This window comes from Grampus griseus, assembly GCF_964374135.1.
Source record: "Grampus griseus genome assembly, chromosome: 13".
In the NCBI taxonomy this organism is placed as follows: domain Eukaryota; kingdom Metazoa; phylum Chordata; class Mammalia; order Artiodactyla; family Delphinidae; genus Grampus; species Grampus griseus.
In genome coordinates this window covers 50,870,932-50,895,979 of record NC_139007.1, presented here as the reverse complement: position 1 = coordinate 50,895,979, position 25,048 = coordinate 50,870,932, and the positions used below count along the sequence as shown (strand labels likewise).

The following is a 25,048-nucleotide window of genomic DNA, read 5'->3' as shown; positions in this document are numbered from 1 at the left end:
CTAGTATTTCATCAATGTTTATCTTCAGCTTTATTCTGATTGTTATTATTAGTTGTTTACGATGAGTTTAGTATTTATCCTTATTTAGGTGGTCAATTTTTTCAACCCAAGAGGGAAAAGGTAGTGATATAATTAGGTATACTTTTTTTATTTACAATACCTAGTGAGAAATAAATACAGGAGAAGAACTGAACAAAGTAATGTCTCATGTAGTTGTTATCTATACCGCACTGTGTCCTTCCAGATTAGACCCCATTATACTTTAGTGTCTGTCCTTTGTCATGCACACTTAATTATTTATATTACATTTCTCAAATCCCCACTACTCTCTTTTATTCAATATTTCTGCTTTGTGGTTGACATGGTGCTCTCCTGAAGAAAAAACTGTCACCTATAAACCATTTTCTTTCCAACCACTCACATTGTTTAGGTAATGAGCACGTGTTTGGTAGACAAGGTTTGTAACAACTGGAATCTCTTAGAAATAGACATAGAAAAAGCACCAACACTCTCATATTGAAACATCCGGTGAAAAACAAACTGATGATTTAATCTTGTCTTATATGAGGTTACATAAGATGTAAACCTTTTCCATTTTCTATTATTCATGACAATGATTTCATTAATAATGATTTTTTCCCAGAGGAATATTTTTTGTGTAAATTATAAATAGCCTCCTGGCAGACACTGGATAAGCAGTGTGTATTTTTTTAAATGACAAAATAATATCAATTATACACAATTTAAAACAGGAAGAGAAGTTGGATGATTTCCAGATATGTCATTCAGTTGAGAATGTATTTGTGAATTTAATTGTGGTGTTAAGCCTATTACATAATAATTATTAACATGTCTCCATTTTATCCTTTATCTATTAAGCACAAGCATTGAAATATTTAAACTTATGTTACCTGCCTGTAGTTGAAAAGATACGGAGTTTTATCATCTTTATTAAAGCACCCAGTAGAAAATTCTCCACTAAAACAAAATGTCAACCCCTTTTTTCTCTTCCTGAGGTAAATTCCAAAACCAGAAGATTCTTTATTAATTGACTCTAGGTTCTTCCTTAGGCTTTTCATATCTCTTTGAAATGCTTGTAACCATGGACTACTTTCATGTGTTAGAGACAATATGGGGGAAAAAAAGGAAAGAAATTTTCCTACAGGTGTACATAAAGAATAGGACAATGGCAGCATTCCGTCCCTTTGCCAAGTTCTGTGTGGTGTGGAAATAGCTATAGGGGGTGGTTGAAAGGTATCATACTGATTCTATTTTGTATGTATGAGATCTCTGTATAAAAGAGAAGCAACACTGTTTTTCAAATGCCATACAATAGCTTTAAAAAGTACCTCCCTGTATTTGAAGATAAGGAAATACACAATGAACCTTGAAAAACATGGCTTGCCTAGAGCTGAAGAAAAACTCAGGAAGTCATCCAGACATTATTCTGTGTCTAACCTTAAAAGAGTTTGGGGGACTATTAGAGATGGTGATGACAACATTGACGATAGAAAAGATTTACCACTTACTGAGAGTTAACAGTGTACCAGGCACTGTGCTAAGTGCTGCACATGGAATTCACTGAATTCTCACCAGAACCTAGGAGGTGGGTTTAAGTTTCCCACCTCATAGATGAGGAAATTGAACCTAGAGGAAGTTGCAGAATTTGTTCGGATAGATGCTTATTGTCTCTAGCACTATAGGGAGAATTATAAATATTTTTTGAAAAGGGAGGGTCACTGCTTCTTAGGTTTTCTTTTTCCCTTCCTTTTCTCTACTCTGTAATTTAAAACAAACTCACAATTTCTATTTCCATTATAGTGTAAATTTGACATGTACTCCTAAATCTTGCCAATACAACTGCCAAAGAAAGCAGGCAATCTGCTGCTAACTATTAGCTGCCTTTGTTGGTTTGTCAGTGAAGGGAATCTGGTATAGAAAGTGTAAGCAGAGTGGACTGTGACTCCATACTCAAGAGATCAGATGGCTTCTCACCAGAATTACTGGAGGAATCTTGGATTATGGTTTACTTTTAAATTTCCTGGGTGTCTATTAAGCTGGCCATAAGGCCTGAAAAAATATCATCCAATTCCATCATTACATTTTTAGGTGAATTTTATTCTTAGTGGTTAGAGTGACAGCAAATTGAGATGGAAGAGAACATAGAGTAGATTTATCTCTAAGGTTGTTGGTAGGTCCTGATGTTATTGAGAATGAAAACAACAGATTCTAGTAGTTTAGGAATTGAGTTAGCAATTGACTGTGCCAGCTATTCTCTGTCAATAACATCTTTGGTAGAATCCTCAAGTCAAACAACCATAAAAGATATGAGACGGAAGGAGACATTATTTATTTTCCATGTTTAGATAGTTTACAAAAATGTCAAGCCTTCTACCTCTTAAGAAGTGAATTTGTTATTCTACTTGAAAGTTATTTTAATGCATTTTGTAAATGTAATGATTTTGTCTTGGGAGCCATCTTTTCTCTTATTTTCTCAACTTTCTGTTTGCTACTCACAGTCCCAATGATCAATAATTTGTTGTGACTTGATTTGCGGTCTTTGAATAAATCAATAAAGTGTGTTGGATCTCTGAAAAGTAAAACCAAATATAAAACCTGAAGTATTAAATTTTGACTTGAGAGCTATGATATATTGAATGTACTCATATTTAGGGATATGACATGTTATAATGACCTGGTTGGTAGACAACAACCTTATTAGAACTGATACTTTTGTTTTAGTAGCAATGATCAATTAAATTAAGTGAATAATAGCTCATTATTCATTAGTCAGAAAGTTAGCATGTGATGGGGGTAGGGGCATGCTTAGGGATATAAATAAAACTTGAGATTTTTAACTCAAAATTTTATTGAAATTTTGTAATTTTTCTTAAAAATTATCCATTTTTAATTCTATTCAATTATGTCCTTAAAATTTTAAACATAATATTTTGAATATATGTCATGGAAAAATTGATTTCTAATAAGATAAGCCACTGTTATACTTCTGTCACTCAACTCACTTAGAGAATAGGCATCTCCATTTTGATAAAGAATGTTAAACATGTTTGACATTGGAGAACAGCATCTCAGAGACCTAATTTGAATTAATTGTAACTTTGAAAATTGAATTGACATAACTGATGGTCGAAAACATGTGTTAATTTGTATTTCAAATCATCTTCAAATGAAACAAGGATTAAAACATCCATTAAAAATATCATTACGCCATAATATAGGATACTGCACTTAAGATCTGTTTTCTTTTAATTATTATGAATGTCATTGACTATAGAATTCTAAAGCATAATATAACAACATAACATTTGTACTGAATTGAAATTGTTTAACATTATTCTAGATTTCATCATATATTTTGTTCATTGCTTGTCCTTCTTTGCTATCTCTAAAATAAATGCAGACAGAAAGACAACATGCTGCTGTGCAGAGCACTACATTGGGAATCCGCACTCATGGATCCTACTTATGTGTCACTTAGGTGAATTTAGCAAGTTGTTCATTTTCTTTGGGTTTCAGTGTTCTCAGTAAATTCTTGTTTCTTCTGGCACTAAAATCCTATTCAAGTTACATATGTAGGGACATAATTCTTTAAGCTTGAAGTATATACCACAATGGGTAATTTCATAGTCTTTCCACTTGAGGGTAACTGTAGATTCAGAATATATTGCAAGTGTTATATTTTGATTGAGCTGTTTAACTAATGAAGCTACCTTTCTAAATCTTTGAACTTTCAGCTCAGTTTTTCCCACTAATCGTGGATAAAAGTGTTAATGTTTCACTTTCATTGAAAGATTGGTACTCATAAACAACTTGGTAAAGAGTCTCACAGAAAGAAAATGAATACTTTGGTCTGGAACTATAAATAATTGAAAAATAGAAAACCAAAAAATAAATAAGTAAAATTTTATTATTTTTAATATTTTGTTGAAACTATTTTGTACTCTACCAAGAACTAAAAATACTATGATTTGCTCTGTTCATATTCAAACACTCTAGAAACAGTATAACAGAGTAGCATTTAGCGACATTCATTTATTCATTCATTCATATAATCATTCATTTTCTCCTTTATTCATTTTCCTTTACCAAATATGTATTGTCATTCCAGATTCTGTTCTCAAGTTGCTGTAGTCGAATGAGGATAAAAAAAACAAAAACAGCAACAATAACAAAAAATCCCAGCACAGACTTGTAAATAAACAAATGTATTGAGAATCAGACAATAAAGTGTACACTGGGTACTCTGGGAGCATAAAGGTTGTGAAGGGAGTGGGTAGAGGGAATCAAAGAAGAGATGAAAGACATTTCATTGGATGACTCCATGGCAAGTAGGATATTTGCATCCTAAGTACATGAGACAGTTTTTATTTTTATAAATTGAGACTGCAGTCCATCTGATATGCCTCATTAATCTCTTTTCCTATCAGCTTTGGCCTTTGTACTAAAAGAAAAACATACAATTCATATTACCTATTTGTCTGTTTCTCCCATCTTTACTGTCTGCCTGTTGCCTCACCTTATGTATAAATATGATTTGCTCTGGGGTTGACAGAGATATAATTTGGATAGCTAGAAGGGACTATTTAGGAAAAGTGAAGAAATAGTAATTCTGAAAGTCTTGAAAACCTTCCACTAGACAGTCTATCTAGAATTGTCAAAATGAGGTCAGGTAACTAAATGTGCTACTTGAGGTCAATTTAGTACCTAATTAAATAGAACTTGACCACTGAAGAAAACTATGAGACTTTTCATCTTAGGAAGTGAATATTTAAAGATCTTCTAAGAGTTATGAGTCATTTATGCCAATAGATAAAATAATTAGCATTTATCTTCACCTTCCAAATAAATATTCAATAAATAGAAAAATGAAATGGAGTGAAAAACCTTTATCTTAAATGCTCTTGAAGCATGACCTTGGTTAGGCCACCTTTCCTTCTAGAGACCATTTTTTTCCACCTGAAACATTAGGGTGTTGGAATAGCTGATTTCAAAGATCTCTTCCACACCCCAAAACTCTATGGTTATGATTCTGTGCATTTATTTTTGTTAAGTCCCAGACATCAGGTATTCTGTCATAATCAAGGTACAAGGATAAATGGCACAATGATACGATCTTGAATCAATCTTATTTCCTTTCTTTAGTTGGCTTTTCCATGGAAGAATTATTTCTACCTTATAAATTGGAGATGAAGAAGAAAACATACTAATACTACCTTTATCACTTTTAATCAAGAGAATGTATGGGCCTTCCCTGGTGGCGCAGTGGTTGAGGGTCCGCCTGCCGATGCAAGGGACACGGGTTCGTGCCCCGGTCCGGGAGGATCCCACATGCTGCGGAGCGGCTGGGCCCGTGGGCCATGGCCGCTGAGCCTGCGCGTCCGGAGCCTGTGCTCCGCAACGGGAGAGGCCACAGCAGTGAGAGGCCCGCGTACCGCAGAAAAAAAAAAAAAAAAAAGAAATATGTATTTGGCAACTATTCCTTGCTTTTCATCAAAGCAAATATGCAAATATATAATAACACATGAAAATATTAGGGAAGGTTTTTATCAGGATGCAAAGAAACCTTTCCAGTAGAAACATTTTGGCCTGGAGGATGCTCTTTGATCTAAGAACTTGAAGCTTATGGTGTTTTAAACACCCTATAGTAGGGTTGCATAGCCAATTTATACTAAAGAATCCATTTGCTTAAAATTTTTCTAAAATCATGAAAAACATCTTGAAAATTAATTACCAATATGATATATTTTTGCAATAATCCAACAAAGTAACTATGGCTTCAACTTCAGTGTCTTCTATATAAGTCCTCTGGCAAAATTGAAAACTACATAATTCAAGTGACAACAATGACTAAGTAATTAGTCCATAAACAGCATCTAGCTGAGTAAACAGGAAATTTCCTGCCCTTATCTGAGTATTACTTTTCTCATTCATTCCCAGATGCTCAAGCCAAATTGTCAGTCATCCTTGATTTCTTTCCCTCACTTACCATATCAAATTCATTTAAAAATCCTATTGGGTTTGTGTCAAAATGTACTCTGAGTCCATCCACTTATCTATAATTTCTATGTTTTTCATTGCCCATATCTTTAAAACTGCCACCCGTTACTCTAAATAGCATTCCTTATTACCCTTCCTTGATACATTTTTAATAGGATACTGATTTCCATTTTACTTATTTCGTTGATATTTTTTCTCTCTGCCCAGTAGAATCTCAGCTCCACAAAATAGGTGATTTTGTCTATATTGGTCACTGCTATAACTCCATATCCTAGGAAAGTGCCTAGTACTGAGTAGGTACTCATGTACATTTTTTGCGCAAACAACTGAATCTCCACTGCAACCACCTAGACCAAGCTCATGTCATCTCTCACCTGGGTTATTTCAATAGTCACCAATTGATCTTCTGCTGCCTCTCACAAGCTTTCCTCTGCAAACATTGAGTCTCTTCACACAGCAGCCGATGATCTTTTAAAAACCTACATGTCGTACTAAAACACTTCAAAAGCTTACTGCTGCCCTTAGAACAAATCCAAACTCACTGGAACAGCCGAGAGTGCTCTAATATGAGCTTGCCTCTGCTTTCCAGCACCAATGACCTTTAAGCAAGCCAGGCTGGCTCCTAACTTGGGCATTTTGACTTGCCTTTCCCTGCCAAGAATCTTTCTATCGGACCTCTTCTGAGGTTTGCTTCTCTGTGTTCAAGTCAGAACTCAAGTGTCTCCCCCTTGGAGACAGAGCCACTTCATACATTACGCACTTGTCCTGCAGTTTGTATACTTACACAAAGGCCCCCTGCTCTTCTCTCCTCCTCAAGACTCGGACTGGAGCTGCAACTGACCAGGGTAAGAGCTGCCTCTTAATTTTGCACTAAGCAAGCCCTCCTGTTCAGACTTTGCCACCTTGGACAGCACATACCCAGAAAGGAGACTTTTTCTAATTGGCACAAATCTTCATAGGTTAGTGGAGTCCTGCTCAGTACTGACCCCATTCTTCCTTTTCTAACCAATTTAGTGTCATCTCTTTCCCACAGTCATTGTCTGCCTCACCACTCTGTTTTGATGTCCCTACCTTTCTGAGGTCAGAAATTATCTGTCTTGCTTGTTTATCGCCTGTCTCCCTTCATCTTTAATGTAAGCTCCATAACAACAGGGTCCTTCTTTGTCTTCCCTGTGGTCCCTCACTGATGTCATTTTTACAGTTATGCCCAGGAACACTCACAACAACCCAGCTGGAAGAGACATTATGGTTCTTGTTTTACCTTGAAACAACTGAGACCTCAGTTAAGTGATGATTGCCTGTTTACTTATACCCTTCACAAGATTGAGTACAAGGAATGCAAAGTGGGAGGTATAAAGATGCCTATGACTGGAGTGAAAACCTTGATCCATCCACCCCATACAAACTCCTGAACTTCAGATTCCTAATTCCCCATTTCATAGTCAGATTCGCGAGTCTGGGATTATTATATTAGTGGTGTCTTAGTTTTGTTTTAAATAAATAGGGTGGGAAAGGGAGGAGTGGTTGACGCTCTAAATTCCTCCGGTCCCTTCTCTCCATTTTGTAAGTGGTCCAAAAATCCAAGGGAGAGAAAGAGACACTCAGTAAGGAAACTTGAAGATCAACGTGTCCCTATTTTAATAAGGACGCTAGCACAATTACATGTATCAGCCTAAAATATAAACCGTATTTTCATTTTATTTTAGTATTTGTTCAATGCTAAACTTTGAAAATATTATTCTATATGTTACAAAAAATGTCAGTCTAGGAACCTTGTGCCAATAAATAAAAGTAATACTATTGCTTTAACACACTTGACAATAATTTTCTTACTAAATTCAGATCTTCCCATTTTATGTTCAGTCACAGATTCACAAATGATTTAATGATGCTGACAGAATGAATTGGGATAGGAATTTGTAATTATTCATACTTTTTAATTTTTCAAGATGTAAATGAATTTTAACTCAGCAGTCATTTACTAGAGTGACACCTTCTCTGTCACGAGATCTATGGCCATTCATTGTTTGCAGCACAGGAGGCCTTTCAAAGAGTTTGTAGTCTTCTGGGTGAACTCAGTACCTCTAGGAAAATGCAGTGGAGGCCCAAGGTAAAATAACTTTCATGCATTAGCATAAAAAAACTCCTCAACATTTGTTTCAAGATTTAGTTGCTAGACTTTAGTTGCCTAGAAATGGTTTAGAACGAGGAAATCTCCTTTGATAAAAAACTGGGTAAATTAAACTTTAGTGTAGTGAATTGCTTTTTCCTTCACATTACCTGAATTCTGCTCACAGCCTCCTTCTTGACTTGAGATTCTGAGTAATTCCATTCATCTTTTCTAGCAAAGTAAAGAAAACATCTGTAACTTAGAATATTAGAAGGAATGCACACTGTATACTATCCCCAGTGGAATTTGACTAAACAATCATAACAACTTGGGTGACAAAAAACTCAGAACAGTAAAATATTGGCAGCTTACAAACATGCAATTCAGGTATTATGGAAATAAGCCAACCAAAATCAGTCAAGGAACAAAAAGCCATTCACTATGTTTGAATGTCAGAGGGGTTTTCGGGTAATAGCTTGTAAAATGAAGGGCACCTTTAGAGTTCCAATGTAAGTTTCAACAACCTGAATTCTCCCTTCAGAGAGTAACAATCTTCAGGAATTCCAAAGAAATATGTTCCTAATAAAATGATAAGCCTCTTTCCTGTAAATGAGTTCTGCTATTTCTGTCATGTTTAATTTTATCTGTTGTTATGTCTTTGTTTTCTTACTTCAAAAGTCTGTTTCAAGTCCTCTTGTATAATTAGATGGAATATAAATTGTAAATACATTGTAGGAAAAAGAATATTCTGAGTATTTACTATGTGTTAGATGCTTCATCACTTAATCCTCACAACAGCCCTGAAAACTCTCCTTATTTTATAAAGGCCCATAAGGCTTGGGTACTTCATGAAATTTTCAAATTCACACAGATTGTAAGTGTTGGAGCTGAAACTCTCATATTTATCTATTTGACTACAACCATGTAGTCTTTATACTAAACAACATTGCTATCATTATAAAATTCTATTATTAATGTGACATTATATTCATATAAATTCATAAATTATTATATTCATATAATATTGTATATATTCATTCATATATCAAAATGGTCTCTGATTTCAATAGCATTCTCTGATTTCAATAGCATTCTCTAAAGGAAGGCTTTTCTGTAAGTCAGTACTGGAGAGTCATGTGTCATTCTCAAGTATGACATGCCTGATTTGTTTTGGTGACCCCTAGCAAAACAATAACTTTTCCTGAGCTAGTAATTCCCCTGCCAGGGCTACCTAGCACTGTCACTATGGAAGCAAATGGACATCTGGCTTTTTCTTTTTCTTGTGGTGTTACTTCCCGACTTCATCCACTGCGTCACCATCATGCAGTTAGCCATTTTAGGGAGTGTAATATCGCTGATTACAGCGAGAGAATTTCTCTACGACTGATTACAGTCGTAGAGAATTTCTGATATAAACTGGATATTTTACTTTATGCTGCAGAAGCACCAGTTTGATCGTTTTAATAGTTCTATGTATTTTGGCATCCAGGCCTTTTTTTCACCAGATACTCTCTGTCCGGAATCCCTCCCTCTATTCCTCCATTCTTTACCTGGGAATCTCCTTTTAGGCCTTTAAATGCGAGAATCTTTCTGTGACATCCCCTCTGTGTATATTATTTCCCATCTTCACACTGTATTATAATGATCTGTCTGTAAGTCTATTTTAGCCATTATATTGGGAACTTCTTATAGGCAGAGTTGGGGTTTAATGGTTCTTCAGTGCTGGGATATAATAAGTGCTCACTAAATTTAAAAAAAAAAATAAAATAATGACCTCATAGTTCCTCCAGGAAAATATAAGAATATTTTGTAGTCTAAATTATGAATTATTCCCTGGGGAAAGAATTGAATACATTTAAAAATAAATTCCTATATTGCTTATGAAGACTATGATTATACATCACTACTGTTCAAGAAAGTATTTGACAAGAGAGAAAGCAGTTTAGTTTGAACAGGCAGGATTCCATGAAGATACTTTTGAAAGCCTTAGTATTCAGAAACGATTTATATATATTCATGGTCACTTGTATTTTAAGCTTTAGTTATTTAATTGACTCCTTCCTCAATCTTTTGATAGATTCTCCCTAGGTTTTGCAAACTACAAAATACCATCCTATTTTAGAAACAGTTTTTCAAGAACAGCTCTCAAGAAAGATTTGGGAGTGAATTTCCCCAAGTATACATCCATTTGACTTACAAAGACGGTGGAAACTCAGGGTGGAAGCTCCATGCCTCTGTCTCTCTCCAGCTGCAGAACCCCTTATATGTGATGACCCCTTACATGTGATGACCCTTTGCCTGCCTTAGGAAGTCTGAGAGGGGCTTTCGGCACCTCAAATCCACTTCTTAGGAGCTGAGCACCTGAATCCCTGTTCACTTCAGTTTAAAACTGCAAAATGAAAATTATACCTACATCCTAAGCATCTTGTAAAAATTAAATGACAATACATCAAAACTGTTTGGGATCGTTCTAGGCACATAGTAAGCAGTATATAAATGTTATCCCGGGAAAAACAATGTGGCTCAAACTCCTTTTTTAGTTTGCCCATCCTTACCTTTGCTTACTGAAAAAGGAAATTCCATGTTGCATTATGTTTCCATCAAATCTTTGCTTTCATGAGGAAAATAATTAATACTAATATGGATGGATACTTTTCTAGGTATATGGCCTGCATGTCACGGAACAATATGCTTTGCTTTTGTGCATACTTGAACATGCTCAAGAATCAACCTGGATGGGTCTAACAGCTAGAAGAAAGTCCTATGATGAGTGGAGACTAACCTCTTCTACTCAGCTTGACGGCCTGGGATTCCTCCCTTCTCGCCACCACAGACGGTGGTGTGTGTGTAACTCAGGTTGCTAATGCACAATTCACCAAAGCAAACTAATTTTGACAAATTATAAAAAAGGAAGACTTCCAGTAAGTAGGCAGGTCTGCTGACATTTGATAATATCTAGTTGTCAGTGAGATTTTAGAAGGTGCATATGCCCGCGTTGATTCTTGGACTTAAAAGAAACACACAGCAGGAGTTTATGGAATGAAAATGAATGATAAAACATTTTGTAAGCATTTCATATGAGATCATATGTTAGTTAATGTTTACAGTTCATGGCTGGGATGTTTTTGGTTAATTAAAGAAATCACTTGGGATAAGGAAGTACTCAGAAACGATTGTGGGTTTTTATGGTGCATAATAAGCCGAGAGACTTGAGGCAGGCTTTCAAGTTTCTATAAAACTGAATATATTTTCCCTTTGGCCCATTATTTACTTAACTGCAGGTCATTTATTTCGGCAGGAGAAAATGTACCTGTTCAATATCAAAAGGCCTATGAATTTTAACCTTCTTTCATTCCTTTATTATATCATTTGAGAATTTTTAGCTAAATGAAAAAAATGGTGATTTTTCTATATATTAGGATTCCTCTTAGCTTCTGTGATTTTAGTTTCCATAACTTGAAGTGCATATTGAAAATAAATTGCTTTATTTGATTGCATGTAGGTTTTCCATTAGTGAAGTCCAGTAGATGTATTTGACATTGTGTATACATCTAAGAAAAGAAATATTTTCAGAAATTGCTCTGAAGATAACTGAATCTTTGTATGTATCCACTTAAAGATCTCACCTAATAACAATTTTCTTATTGCATAATAATATGAATTATACTTTGGATTATGAATTATGCATGTTGGGGACAGATCTAGAGCTATTTTAGTTGTGCATATTAAATTTATTAACACTTTTTGTTCAATTCCTACTCCTGCATTGTGTGCACAGGACAAAGCCCAGCCATACCACCTCCATTACCAACACAGCAAGCTTCTGGACCCACTTTGGCATCACCAGCTCTTGAAGGCAAGTATTTTATTTTATTTTTCGAAAGATCGTCTCTATTGTAGATAAAATAGAATATAGAGAAACAAAGCAAAATAGCAATAGCAGCAACAACAAAATCCATATTTTCTCAAATAGTTTTAGTATGTCTAAGCTACAGTTTACTCTTCCAAAAAATTACAATTTGCTCCTTTTTAGAACACCAAAAATTTCCTCCTAAGATTTTATATTGGTGACCATCACCTTCCAGAAGGATGACCTGCTTCATACCCTGGAAATCAAGCCAGAAAGTATAGGGACAAATGGACAAGGATATGCCTTGCAATTCCTGTACATAGAACTCAAGAAAATATCATATGATCATTATCAGGAATCATACACTCATGTAACCTATTCTCTCCTCTATACCTTATTTATCTTCTCTCCCCTAAACCCACTCCCAAATGAATCTCCGATAACTACGAGAAAACGGCTGAGATTTTCAGTTCATCTCATATATCCTCCAAACCCCTCCTATAAAGATGACCCAAGCCCTGTTGATAATTTCTTGTTTCTTAGAAAGATGGTGGTGACTCTGTGCCTTGGAAATAATATAGTGATTAACAGCCTGTGTTCTACAATCAAACAGATCTGGGTCCAAATTCTGGTTCTACCCTTTTCTACCTGGATGACCTTAATGTGATACCTAAACTTTCAGGCTCTTTATTAGTGAAATACTGATACTCATAATACTACCACAGAGAGGTGCTGTAAATGTAGAATAAAACTATAACAATTGCAATTTTTATTATTATATTTGATATTGATGAACTTAGAATTTCTTAAATGTATTTTATTGGCTTAACACAACTGTCCCCAAAGAATAGTTTGTAGATCACCAGCATTAAAATCAATTGTAAAGCTTGTTTAGAAAATGCATATTCCTGCCACATCTTAGATCTAGTGAATCAGATCTGGCAATTCAGAGAGGAAAATTTATATTTTTAACAAACTCTTTAGTTGAGCCTTGTACACATTAAATGTTAAGAAACTTTGATTTATATTTATGTGTAAAAATTATTACAAATCCAACCGTTTTACACCAAACATCTGAATTTGGTAGCCTGCTTCAAATAGTTTATTTATTTATAAATTAAATCTGAATGCCTTGGTAACAGATGCATTGTCTCATTGACCACAGACCCAACAATTGATTGGCTATACGTTTATATTTTGGGCAATACATTTATTTATATTACAGTCAGCAACCAGGGAAGGATTTTAGAAGCTGAGCAGGTGAAGTTTTTCTAAGTTTATGTTATAATACCAGCATGTTCTATCTACTTTTCTGGCCAGATCCTGACCAAATTATGCCTGTGGCTGTGCTCTCTTCAACTCACATTTATTTAGAATATTATTATGTTGGCTTTACTTATATGCATTTCACATTTGACATTTCAAAACGCTTTGAAGTAGACATTATTAATGATTAGAAAATCTAAGCTTGCAGTTTTTTTTTGCTAAATTAGTGAACAGCAGGACTGGGATTCTAGCCCTGAATTTCTAGTTCTATACCCAGAGATCCTTCTATCATATTACTGTGCAGACTTTGGAGTTAGAGGATTCTAACTTCATTTCTTCTGAGACATCAGCAACTTTGGTAAAATGAAGACATGACATTTTGTGCTTTAGATTCCATGCAGTTCTGTGATAGAAATATCGTGTTCTGATGTCAGTCAAGAGTACGCTAGCAATGTTTATCAAAATCTAATGTGCACACAAATAACCTGGGGATCTCTGACAATGCAGATTCTGATTTGGTTGGTCAAGGGTAGGGCCTTAGATTCTTCATTTTTACCCAGTTCCCAAGTATTGCTGCTGCTACTGGTCCAGGAACTCATCTGTATAGTAAATCCCTAGTGATTTAGGAGGAAGGTGGAGAGCAATTGAATAATCCTAAAAATACTTTCAATTTAGTATTAGTTACCTAAATGACCTATTGTTGGCCAAATGTCCTTCAGAATGACTGGAATGACACACATGGAGAAATTCTGACTGCTAGTTGTCTGGGAAAAAGCAAAAGGTTTCAAGCCACATACCTAACTAAGCATTGTAGAAAGGCTCAAAAGAGAGCAAGAGAAATACCACTGGGAATTGGGGGAAAGGTTACATTATACTTGTAAATTGTAATAACCTATTATATAGTATGTAAAATATTTTGATTTGGTCAGCTACAAATTGAATGAATTAGCAGTTGCAAGTTTCAAATAAAAATCCCATACAATCTGCAAGTTAGTACTGTGTCAATACCAATCTGAAGAAAAGAATTTGTTTGGTTATTAGAGACCACGATTTAATGAAAAGTTCACGTAATGTCTCGCTCCAAGAGTCCAAATCAACAATGCTTCTTGAATATTTAAAGAACAGTCCAGATATAGTCCAAGGTTTGAAACTTTGGTCTCCCATCCGAGTCAGCTAAAGACACATTTATTTGCCCCACACGGGTCTTTTATTTATTGATTTTTGAATGTGATCATCTTAGATAGGGTGAGCTTCCCACTGTCTCCATTGGCTTTCACCCCTCCTTCTCCCATTCACTCACTTGGGTCCAGACTTACTTCGTGTGTGTGACAATTATGTAAAGACAGTTTCTTCTTAACATAATAATTTCTTAAATTCCTGATCAACCTTGGTGTCTTAGTCTGCAAGGGCTGCCATAGTAAAATACTACAAGACTGGATGGCTTGAACAACAGAAGTTGATTTTCTTACAGTTCTGGAGGCTGGGAGTCTCAGCTCAGGGTGCCAACATGATTAGGTTCTAGTGAGATCATTTCCTGGCTTGTATATGGCCACCTTCTTGCTGTGTGCTCGTATAGCAGAGAGAGCACTCTGGTGTCTCTTCCTCTTCTCAGTAGAACACCAGTTCTATTGGATCGGGACTCCACCCTTATGATCTCATTTAAGTTTAATCATCTTCTAATCCAGTTACATGGGGGTTAGGGCTTCAACATATGAATTTTGGAAGGACACAATTCAGTCCATAGCACTTGGTAACCTCTAAGCTTAGTTAATGTATAAGTAAAGCAACTTAAATATTTACCTCATATAATTTGTTTAGTTTAATAAGCTGTTTAAATATTTCTTTTCCAGTAATCAATGATTTTGCCTTTTTCATTTCTGTGATACCTGATTTTCCAACACCATAAATTCCCAACTTGCATCATCTTCTGTACATGCTTATAATTGATGAGTTAAATATTTAAAAAATTTTAGTATTAGTTACCTATTTTTCTTAACTGAACTCACATATCACTGAGCTTATACTGAAGGTAATAAGCTTCAAAAACTCTAAGTACTCTCATTATTGACTACCGACGTGTATCATTTATCTAGCTAGTAAGTAAATGACTTGGAAAAACTTTATAGTTGGAGAGAGAGAGGGAGAGATCAGAGTTATATTTCTTTTAGCATTTGGACTATAATAGCTTATGTGACTTGAGATAATTAGACAAAAAACTGACAAGTGACCATCTCACTGCCCAAATATTCACAGAACAAGAGATAGCCTATAAATAATAGTGTCACCTTTAAGTTTCATCAGATTTTAATTCTGTTGTTGTTGTGAGACAGACATAAATCAGGGAGCTCCAATTCCCCAATTTGAGGCAGATTTTGATAGATTATTCAAATATTTGACCCTAGTTTACGTCCTGGAAGAGATTCATAAAGCACCCTGTAGCAAATGTTTTGCCTATCAGTCTGTCACTTGGAAAAGAATGTGTCATTTGTTAAGTGGGACCCTTAGGTTCTATTGTTAATATTTAAAGAGCAGTTTTATTTACATTTCATCCTGGAGCCCAACACTACAGTTTAAGTAAATAACCTAACAGTGTTGCAGGATTACAAGGCTTTTGTCAGTAGTATCCACTTTTTATCTGCAGAAAGACACAGTCTGCCCTGAGAGTGCTGGTACTAAGCAGCTTCCCAAGGAGTCCACGTTATCAGGCAATGCTGAGATCATGGGCTTTGTCAGGGCTTGCAGATGTGCTGCCTGTGCCTTCATTAACATAATTGATTAGGAACTAGGACATATTTAGTATTAATCAAGCTGTTTTTAGTGAGGCTGATTATGCACAGTCCTTGATGCACTATTTTAGTCTGGAACTTCCTTAGGACCAAGTTGCAAGAAAATGGCATTATGTAAAAAGGAACTTACATGTGGCACTAACTTATGCCCTTTGATTTGAGGAATACAGTTATAACAGGTCAAAATGTGGGAACTTAAATGTATTTTGCATTTTAATGTTTTAAAGAAAAGGAGGGCTTATATATAGACTAGATTATTAAGTTTGCTCACAGGAGATTGGAAACAATTTAGGATTTTATCAGCATAAATCTAAAAAAAACATGGACTTTGTTATGGGTGAAAGCATTCTACACATCTCTGAAGCCCTTAAAAGCTTCCTTTGTGCTTTCATAGCACTTAAAACAATAAGTTTCTCACAACACTGGCTTCATTCTGTTAAGTATCTGTGCACTTCTTATCTTGGGTCACTTATCTAATGCCTGGAAGTTGTGTCTGGCCTTCCTAGAATTTCACTCCTCTCCGCATACCAGACACTTTGTACACTGTAATGAAATTCTATTGCTTTGAATCTTTGGGTATAAAGACTAATTGTATATTAAATCAGTTGTTTTCTTTGACTCCTACTACTGTATGTTTTAGAATATGTTTGGCGTTTGGCCAGGGAAATTGGCTACAATAGCATTGAAAAGATCTTGTATAATGACCACCCCAGGCAATCATTTTGGTCATTGTTGTCAATTTGCATTTTATTATGGACATAACTTAACTGGAACTAACTTAAATAGAGAGCCACCTTCAATATAATAGTAATTCTTACGATCTTTCACAACAGTGTTAAATTTTGTGACGAATTAATTCTTCTGTCTATTGTGAGCTCTCACTGGTCTTGAAAGGCTTGCAAGTTCCAAAGGCCACTATAGTTATCCATATATTCCACAAATGAGACAGATCTATGCCCCCTTCATCAAATGGTGCCTTATTATATTCACATCACAGGTGGTTTCAACCCTTAGCGTGAGAGCCCGTTTATCAGCAAATGTTTGTCAGAACTGTATTTCTTAGGAGAGATTAGTTCCTGACTGCTCTCCGAGAGTCCTCAGTGATTAAACAAGACAGCTTCAGGCAACATTTTCCATCCCCTCCCCAATCATCAAAAAAGCTGCTTCATTAAATCTTTGTATAAATACGATTACTGGATATCATCCTGTTGTCCTGTAATCAACAACGCTGGAAAACTTTTCTTTCCTCCTAGTCAACACAACCCCCTCCCCCACTACCAAACACCACATTTTATGTTGTTGATTCCTGAAGAATTAAAGACTTCCATCCACATGTAATTACTGGACGTTCAATGTAAAATGGCCACACCTCATCTATTGTGGCAAAGATGTGGAAAGAAGAGGTTATGTGATCTCTTATTAGTTATATATCTTATACTTAATTACTTTTAATATTCCATTACAAACATATAGTTGGCATTAATGGAGCCAAATAAAGTAAAGTGAATGAATACTGTATACCCTATCATCTTCTTGAATAAACATGTAACTGGTACTAACTTAGTATTGCAGTCGTGAATAATATAAATGCCATCACCCAACAGTGGGCAAGAGAACTCTAGAGAGAAGACTAAAATCCCAGCTTCCAACTGCAACTTTGACACTAATCAGTTGTATTATCTTTGACAAATCGATTCACTTTTTAGGGCCTCCACTTCTTCACCTGTCAACTGTGGGGACTGAATTTAAATGGTCTTTTCTGCTTTCACACCCAGATATTTCAAGCTTATTTTTTTCAGGTTGGTGCATTAGTAGTAAGCTACATTAAGAGCAGAGTGAAGACTCCATGGCTTGGCACAGTGTTTAAATAGCTACCACAGATGTGTGAGGAAGGTATGGCCATGGCTTAGATAGAGATGTCCCACTTGGGCCAACCAGGCATGTCCCTATGAAATGGATAATACTATGAAGCATTATTTTCTGGAGTTCAGAAGTGCGTGGTACAGATAATAAGGGCTATAAAAGTTAGGAGGAAGATGATATACGTGTGAAGCAAGGCTATGAGGTGAAATCACAAGATTTGCATTGGGCCATAAAGAGTAAGCTGGTAGGATTTGTGCAGAGGAGAAAGGAGCAATATAGGAGACTTACTACAAGATGATTTCTTACCGTAGGGTGCATTCGAGGACAGTGTTCTACAGGAGCTAGTAACGTTTTATTTACAGTTCTATTAAACTGAGAACTTTATTGTCTTAGCTCTTCATTGAGACATATCCTGAGAAGCAAAAAGCATAAAATAATAAAATTGAATTTTGGCCCAGGTTCTTATTCCATTAACTCTATGACACAGTTAATCTTGAACTTTAGGGCAATGCAATATTTTTCTTTGTTTTGAGGTGAAATAAACTCATATCCTTGGGCAATTTTTAATGGGATTGACCTTTAGTTATAAATTTTGATAATATAGATAAACCATACTACTTTTAGTACCTATTTTACTTAGAAAGTTGCTATGAGGAGTGAATGAAACAAGGTATATAGCAACTTAGCACAATTAGGTACTCAGCCATTAGCTACTATTATTATCATTATCATTTTTTTAATCAGGAAATTTCTCTTGTATATATAGTAAATCATTAATTTTTATGTTAATTCTTTATTGGTATCTGTAAAGATAATATGGTAATTTCATTAATGACATTAGTCAGTAAACGTGAAACTCTATATAATTTCTTAATATAGGACCCCAGTCATATCCTAAAGAATTTTGTACACACAACTGAATCATTTACACCTCCTCAGAGACTGCGTGAGCCTGCTGAAACAACTGAGCAGAGGGGTAGTATGATTAGATTTGCATTTTAGATCATTGTGTCAGCTATAGAAAGTATGGATGGTGAGGGGAGGGGCTTGGGGGTTTGGAGACAAGAAAAACTTAGGAGGCTACTGCTCATGGGGGAAAATTATGTGACTTTTCTCTTAAACAATCATATTTAACCCTCAAAACAATTCCAAGCAGTGAATATGATTTATATCATTTTACAGAGAAGATCAGAGGAATCAAGTAAATTGCCCAAGATAACACAGTCCTAACAGTGGTATAATTGAAATTGGAATCCAGGTGTGTCACTCCCAGGATCAGTCTATTCCATTATCGTAGACTAGCAATAAAAGTTAGGGCTGAGCATAATTGCTAAAGCCTTATCTGACCTGGATAAATGAATGGCACTTAAGAATAAGAACAGGTTTGGGGAGATGATAATGAGTTCAGACTTGCTAGGTGCATCAGCGTCCCTGGACCATTCAAAATGGGTGATTAAGAGTATTTAATGAATGTAGTATTTATAAAGGTTTGAGCAGAGTTATGGTGAAGCACCCCAAGGCTAGCCAATGCAGGAAGCCTTTACCAGCCCTAGGCCTGAGGAGGCAGGGGAATAGAGTGGTTTATAAACCCCCAAACCTTGTAACTCTAGGAGAGAGATGCCCAATCAAAACTATGTCCTTTAGTAGAAGAACACATCATGAACAATCTGTAAAATGATTTATATAATATTCTCAGTGAGCCAGGGTGGGTAATTGGAGAATACATGCCCAACTCTCTCTTTTTTTCCTGCTCTATTATCTCTTGATGTTGCTCCCATTGGCCAAACTAACCTGAATCCAGAGGTTGTGTTAATCCTTGGTTAACACAATCCATAAAGGTCAGGGTGGATATTGGACCTGGAGAGAAAATGAAGACCCTGCCACATGTCAGGCAGCATGTTGAGTGGCATTCACACAAGTGGTCATCTCCAGCAGACAACTGAAGATAGAAGTCTGGAGTTCACAAATGAGAGAGATGCAGAGGCTGAAGTCATAAGCTTATTCCAAGCATAGCATTTTCCTGAAGTATGTTATGGGGAATTCTAGTTCTATGATATTGTTAGTGAAAAAAATTTATAACATAATACTTTGGGTCCACATCATATTTTCTTTTTGGACAGTCACAATGTACACAAGTATGTTAAAAGAGCCGTGAAATTCTTGTCAGAAAACTGTTTAATTCTTTTTAAACTCAGTGGTCACAGAAACATTTCTTTTCCCAGTAATACTTATTGAGCTCCCAAGGAGCAATTGATCTTAAAAATACCCTGTATCATACAAATCTTAGTTTTGGATATAACTGAATGGCAGGTCAGTCATAAGTGTGAGTGAGGTTTAGTGCATCCAAGAAGGAAAATGGGGGGAACAACATTGTTTTAGTCAGAGTTCTCCAGAGGAACAGAGCCAATATGATGTATGTACACACACACATACACGCGTGTGCACACACACACACACACACACACACAGCGGGGAGGGGAGGAGGGGGCAGGGAGAGAGAGAGAGTTATTTTAAGGAATTGGTTCACATGATCATGTGATTTCGAGGGCTGGCAAGTCTGAAATCTATAGGGCATGCCAGAGGCTGGAGACTCAGGGAAGAGTTGATACTGTATTCTCAAGTCCAAAGGCAGGCTAGAGGCAGAATTCCTTCTTCCTTAGAGGACCTCAGTCTTTTTTCTTAATGCCTTCAACTGATTGGTAATCTACTTTAGTCAGAGTCTACTGATTTAAATGTTAATCACATCTAAAAACTACCTTATAGCAACATCTAGACTGGTCTTTGACCAAGTGACTGTTACTATGGCCTAGTCAAATTAACTGTCACAAACACCATCAGAAGACAGACTAGAAAACCAAGGATGAAAAGATGAGGGAGGAAAGGGAACAACAGGGCCAAGAGCCCCAGGGAGAAGAATAAGACAAAACTGGCCAGAAACCTTTCGGCTTGTCAATTAGAAGATCATGGTGACCTACTTCTGCCTCTAAGTTTTCTCTCTGCCACATATAAATGAGGGTATAGCAATCAGGAGTTCTGAACTAAAGATTCAATTGTTCATATTAGTTTTTTAACCTGAGACTCAGCTTCTTCAACTGTGAAGTTACATTTTTTGAAATAAATGATCTCAAAAGTTTGTTCCACCTCCAAAATTTTATCATGCTCGAGGCTTTTATTTCACTCATTTTTCCCCTCTACATATTTATTTCATTTCCTTTGGGGCTAATCACTACTTCTAGGGGAAAAATGAATCCTCTATTTTAGAGTCTTGAAATATTTCCAATATTTTGTTGTTTTTAAACTTTTTATTTTCAAATAATTTTAGATTTACAGAAGAGTTGTAAAGATAATATATAGAGTTCTAATACACTCTTCAGCAAGCTTCCTCTAATGTTAGGATTTTATAAAACCATGATTCACCTACCAAGACTAAGAGATTAACTTTGGTACACTAGTAACTAAACTACAAACTGTATTTAACTTTCACCTTTCAGTGATTTGTAAAAGTGTTTTTTAAATTATTTCTTACATGTGTGATGAGGACACAAATATTAACATAAGTATTCACAGCTTTTCTCCTCCACTTTATTGCCTAAGGAATATTCTAGGTATGCCTGGTCAGCTCCTGAGTGTTTGTGTTCTGCTCAGGACTCAGGATATGCTGGGTGAGCCAAAAAATTGGAAGGGGCTCAAATAATTAATTAATTCATGTTTGAATAGGAAGGGTTATTACCCAGAAGAAAATATAAGATTTAGACAGTGAGAAAAAAGGTCAAGAGAAGGGAATAGGAGAGTCAGCATAGGCTGAAGTAAGTTTTTAGCGTGCCCTTGGGAGAGAGAAGCTTTTGGGAGGAAATGCTGTGATGGATTGGGAAGCTCCAGTAAGGAGAGAACCTTTAGAACATTTTGCTTTGGGTCATACAACATTAGCTATTTGAGAGACTTCAAAAAAGATTTAAACTTATCTTCAAACCTCCCTGGAATTTTAGACTCTCATTTCTTTTGATTGCAGCACTGTGCAGAGCTAGGCATGAGGTAACTCAGCTCTGTTGGGGGTAATAAATATGTTAGAACAAGGGTAATTCAGCTTAGAATCATGGAAAAGTAGGTAAGTCTTAACAACTGGCTGTTGAGAAATTAGGGGGAAAAAAGAAACACAAAGACAAAAAGGTGGAAAAGTGTCAAGAAAAAGGAAAATGTAAAGAAATATATTCCACAGATTATGAACTATAAATACATTTTAGTAGACATTAAATATATTTCATTAGAAACTTGCATCTCCAAACTTAGAACTTTTCTCTCTTGTTATAATAGTCTCGATTTTCCATTATTGATTAAAAATAGTTTTGGGGGAAATCATTAGCTTTTTCCCATAATAAGAGAAAGAAGTTTTCTTTTTCTTCCCCTATACATCTGACAGTATGGCGAGGGATGTCTGTCTGATTTGACCGTCTAGTAGCAATAAATTTTTATTCTGGAGATCAAGGGATGACAACCAAGAATCAGGGAAGGGTAAGGAGCTTTTTGTTGATCAGGGCCAGCTTCCTTCTTAAGAGATCTTTCATAACTTTCATGCTGGTATTAAAAATTAGGGTTTTTCCCCCTACATTTTGACAAAAGAGAAAGGGATGAGAAGTTTTGTGAATAAGAGTGAATGTGATTTTTAATAGCTTTCTTATTATGAAATTCTAGTTGGAACCCTCTTGTGCCAGCAAACTTTTCTCCTGAAGTATTTTATAAGAAAGAACCAGGTCCCTCCAAAGCTCTAGTTTACAAGTACCAGTTTTTCTTTATAAAACATTTATTTGCTATTTGTGTCAGCTTGACCTAAATGTTTCTATTATATAAGTTTATTAGAATTCCCAATGAAATTATTCATCCTCTCTAGAACCGATGAGAAAAGTGGCTACATCTTTAAAGCCAGATCGGTTTTATCCAAATGGAGTAAGGGGTCTTGGCAATTGTTCACATAATAAACAGTGACAGATATTTGTTTCAATTATGTGAGAATTTTGTGTAAAAATTTTTAATCTACTAGAATAGACCTTATACTAGGAAGAAGACAAAAATTGTGTTAATGGTTTGGTATAATTTATGAAAGATGAGGGAATTTATGTAGTCCATCATTTGAAATAAACCTGAATTCAATATATTAAAACAATTACAACTAGAAAAGTTGTACTCTTTGAATGGGCATTTATTTCCTTTATGAATATTGATATCTATTGGGCATATTTTTAAGATAAAAGTCTTCAATTAAGAATCAGACTTATAAATGTGCCCAATATACCAGTAACTTTGGGTAATTGAGTCTTTCTAATTTGTTTAGTAACTCAAACCCTAAATTCTCAAAGACCTGTTATAAAAATAGCCATATCTTTGAAATGATAGTTTAGAGTAATGTATATTTTGATTTTGAATGATAACCAACTTTTTCCCTAAATATCAATAATTTAGTCACAAAAAGGAAAAGCTCAATTTTCTGATGTTTCTATTCATTCTTGACATTTTAAATGCAACAAAGTACTTTTGCAATTCATTTCCAACTACAGAGAAATGTAGAAAAAGCATATAGATAAAAATATGAAAAAAGTAATTATATGTAAATAATATGATTTTGAAAATGAACAGCTATTAGAAATGAATCTTATATTTATATTTTCCTTACCCTTGTAGAAAGACGCATTAGAAAAGTTTACAATAAAAGATCTTGAGCAAGCAATGGTTCTGCATAAAAAGTAAATTTTACTAGGGTTAGAAGAGTTTTTAGAAAATCTCCAAATGGCTGCAGCACCCAAAAAAGAAAAAATCCAAGAAAAACAAAATACAAAATGCTCTCTTTGGAGCTATGCAGAGATGAGTTGTGTGGATTGAGAGCTTCTCACTTGAGCGTAAAGGTCAATAAACTTTAATTGAGCATTTGCTTTCTGAAATGTAAAAGCACTGAGAGGAAAAATAAATACCAGAAAGAAAAAGAAGAGCTGTGGCCACCTTCATTTATATAAACTTAATCCATTCAAAAGTAATGCAGTCACTTATCTAAAAAGCTTTTATCATTTTTGAAAGGTTTGGGAGAAATCTACCTTATCCACTTTAAATATGAAGTTTAATTAACATAAGAAACTTTTTTTGCAATTTGAAATGTATCAAATAATCTTTCTCTTTGCATTCCCTTTTGCATACTAAATTCAGAAACAGAAAAAAATTGTCGTTATATCAGAGAACTTTGGCTTGAGAGAGCTGAAAGATAAGTGTCACAAAGAGAGGGTAGAAAATGGCACTTTTCTGTCTGTGCCTCAGTTCGTTTGCAATTTTTTGTTAGAATAAGTCTACCTCAGACTTCTTATTCCATGTTGTAGAGGAAAGATCAGAGTTTGCAGTGATCCTTAGTTTTAAATCCTTGTCTGTCACTTATGTGATTTGTGAAGTTGAGCAAGTTGCTCATCTTTCCTGAGCCCATTTTCTCATGGGTTGAAGGATGTGTTGACTTTTATCTCAGAACTAAGTATATACTAATGCATGTAAGGTCATGTGCTGTATTCTGTTAATAACATTCTATTACAGTATAATTTCCTATCACCTTAAAATCAGTGTGATTAAACCAAAACTAATACATTTTTTTTCTGCCTTGCTCTGATCACATAAAATAACTATTGAGATCACTTCTCCACAATCTTTTTTGAAACTTAAAGAACTGTATGTAGTCTGGTATCTTGAAAACGTTTGGATTTACACTGATTAGCTCTGGAGTTCTTTGGGACATTTACTTCATGAATGGTATTGTATCACTAAGAGTTGTCAGCCTTTATCTGCAGGACAGGACTGGGCACTCAGCAGGCACCTCAGTCCCTCCAGCCAGCATTGATAGTAACACTTGCCATACTCAGTTCAGAATTCACATACCATTTTTCCCTGGAGCAGCTCTCACACTTTTTGCTCTTGGGTTTGGGCCTCTGCTGTCTCCCTTAGACTCCGACTTTAATGTCCCTAAGTCCATATTGTAATTGTGAACTTTATCCCTTCTTAGTCTCATACCTAAAATTCCTGGAAGGAATAGTTTAAAACTCTAGACCCTGGCAAAGGGTTTGACATAAGGTTAAATAAACATGTGTTGATTAAGTGAATAAATTGTTTATGTAAAAGTCTCTGGGAAGTCAG

General features: G+C 35.4%; 1 protein-coding gene across 8 annotated transcripts in view; it reads left to right on the top strand.

The window, feature by feature from the left end:
- TRDN (triadin) overlaps positions 1 to 25,048 on the top strand; it is a 373,155-nt gene that overhangs the window by 150,275 nt on the left and 197,832 nt on the right. For all 8 annotated transcript variants that reach the window (XM_082668827.1, XM_082668826.1, XM_082668823.1 and 5 more), the window contains one exon: positions 11,907 to 11,984. In XM_082668827.1, the coding sequence (XP_082524953.1) occupies positions 11,907 to 11,984 (78 nt within the window). The remainder of the gene's footprint in view (positions 1 to 11,906; positions 11,985 to 25,048) is intronic.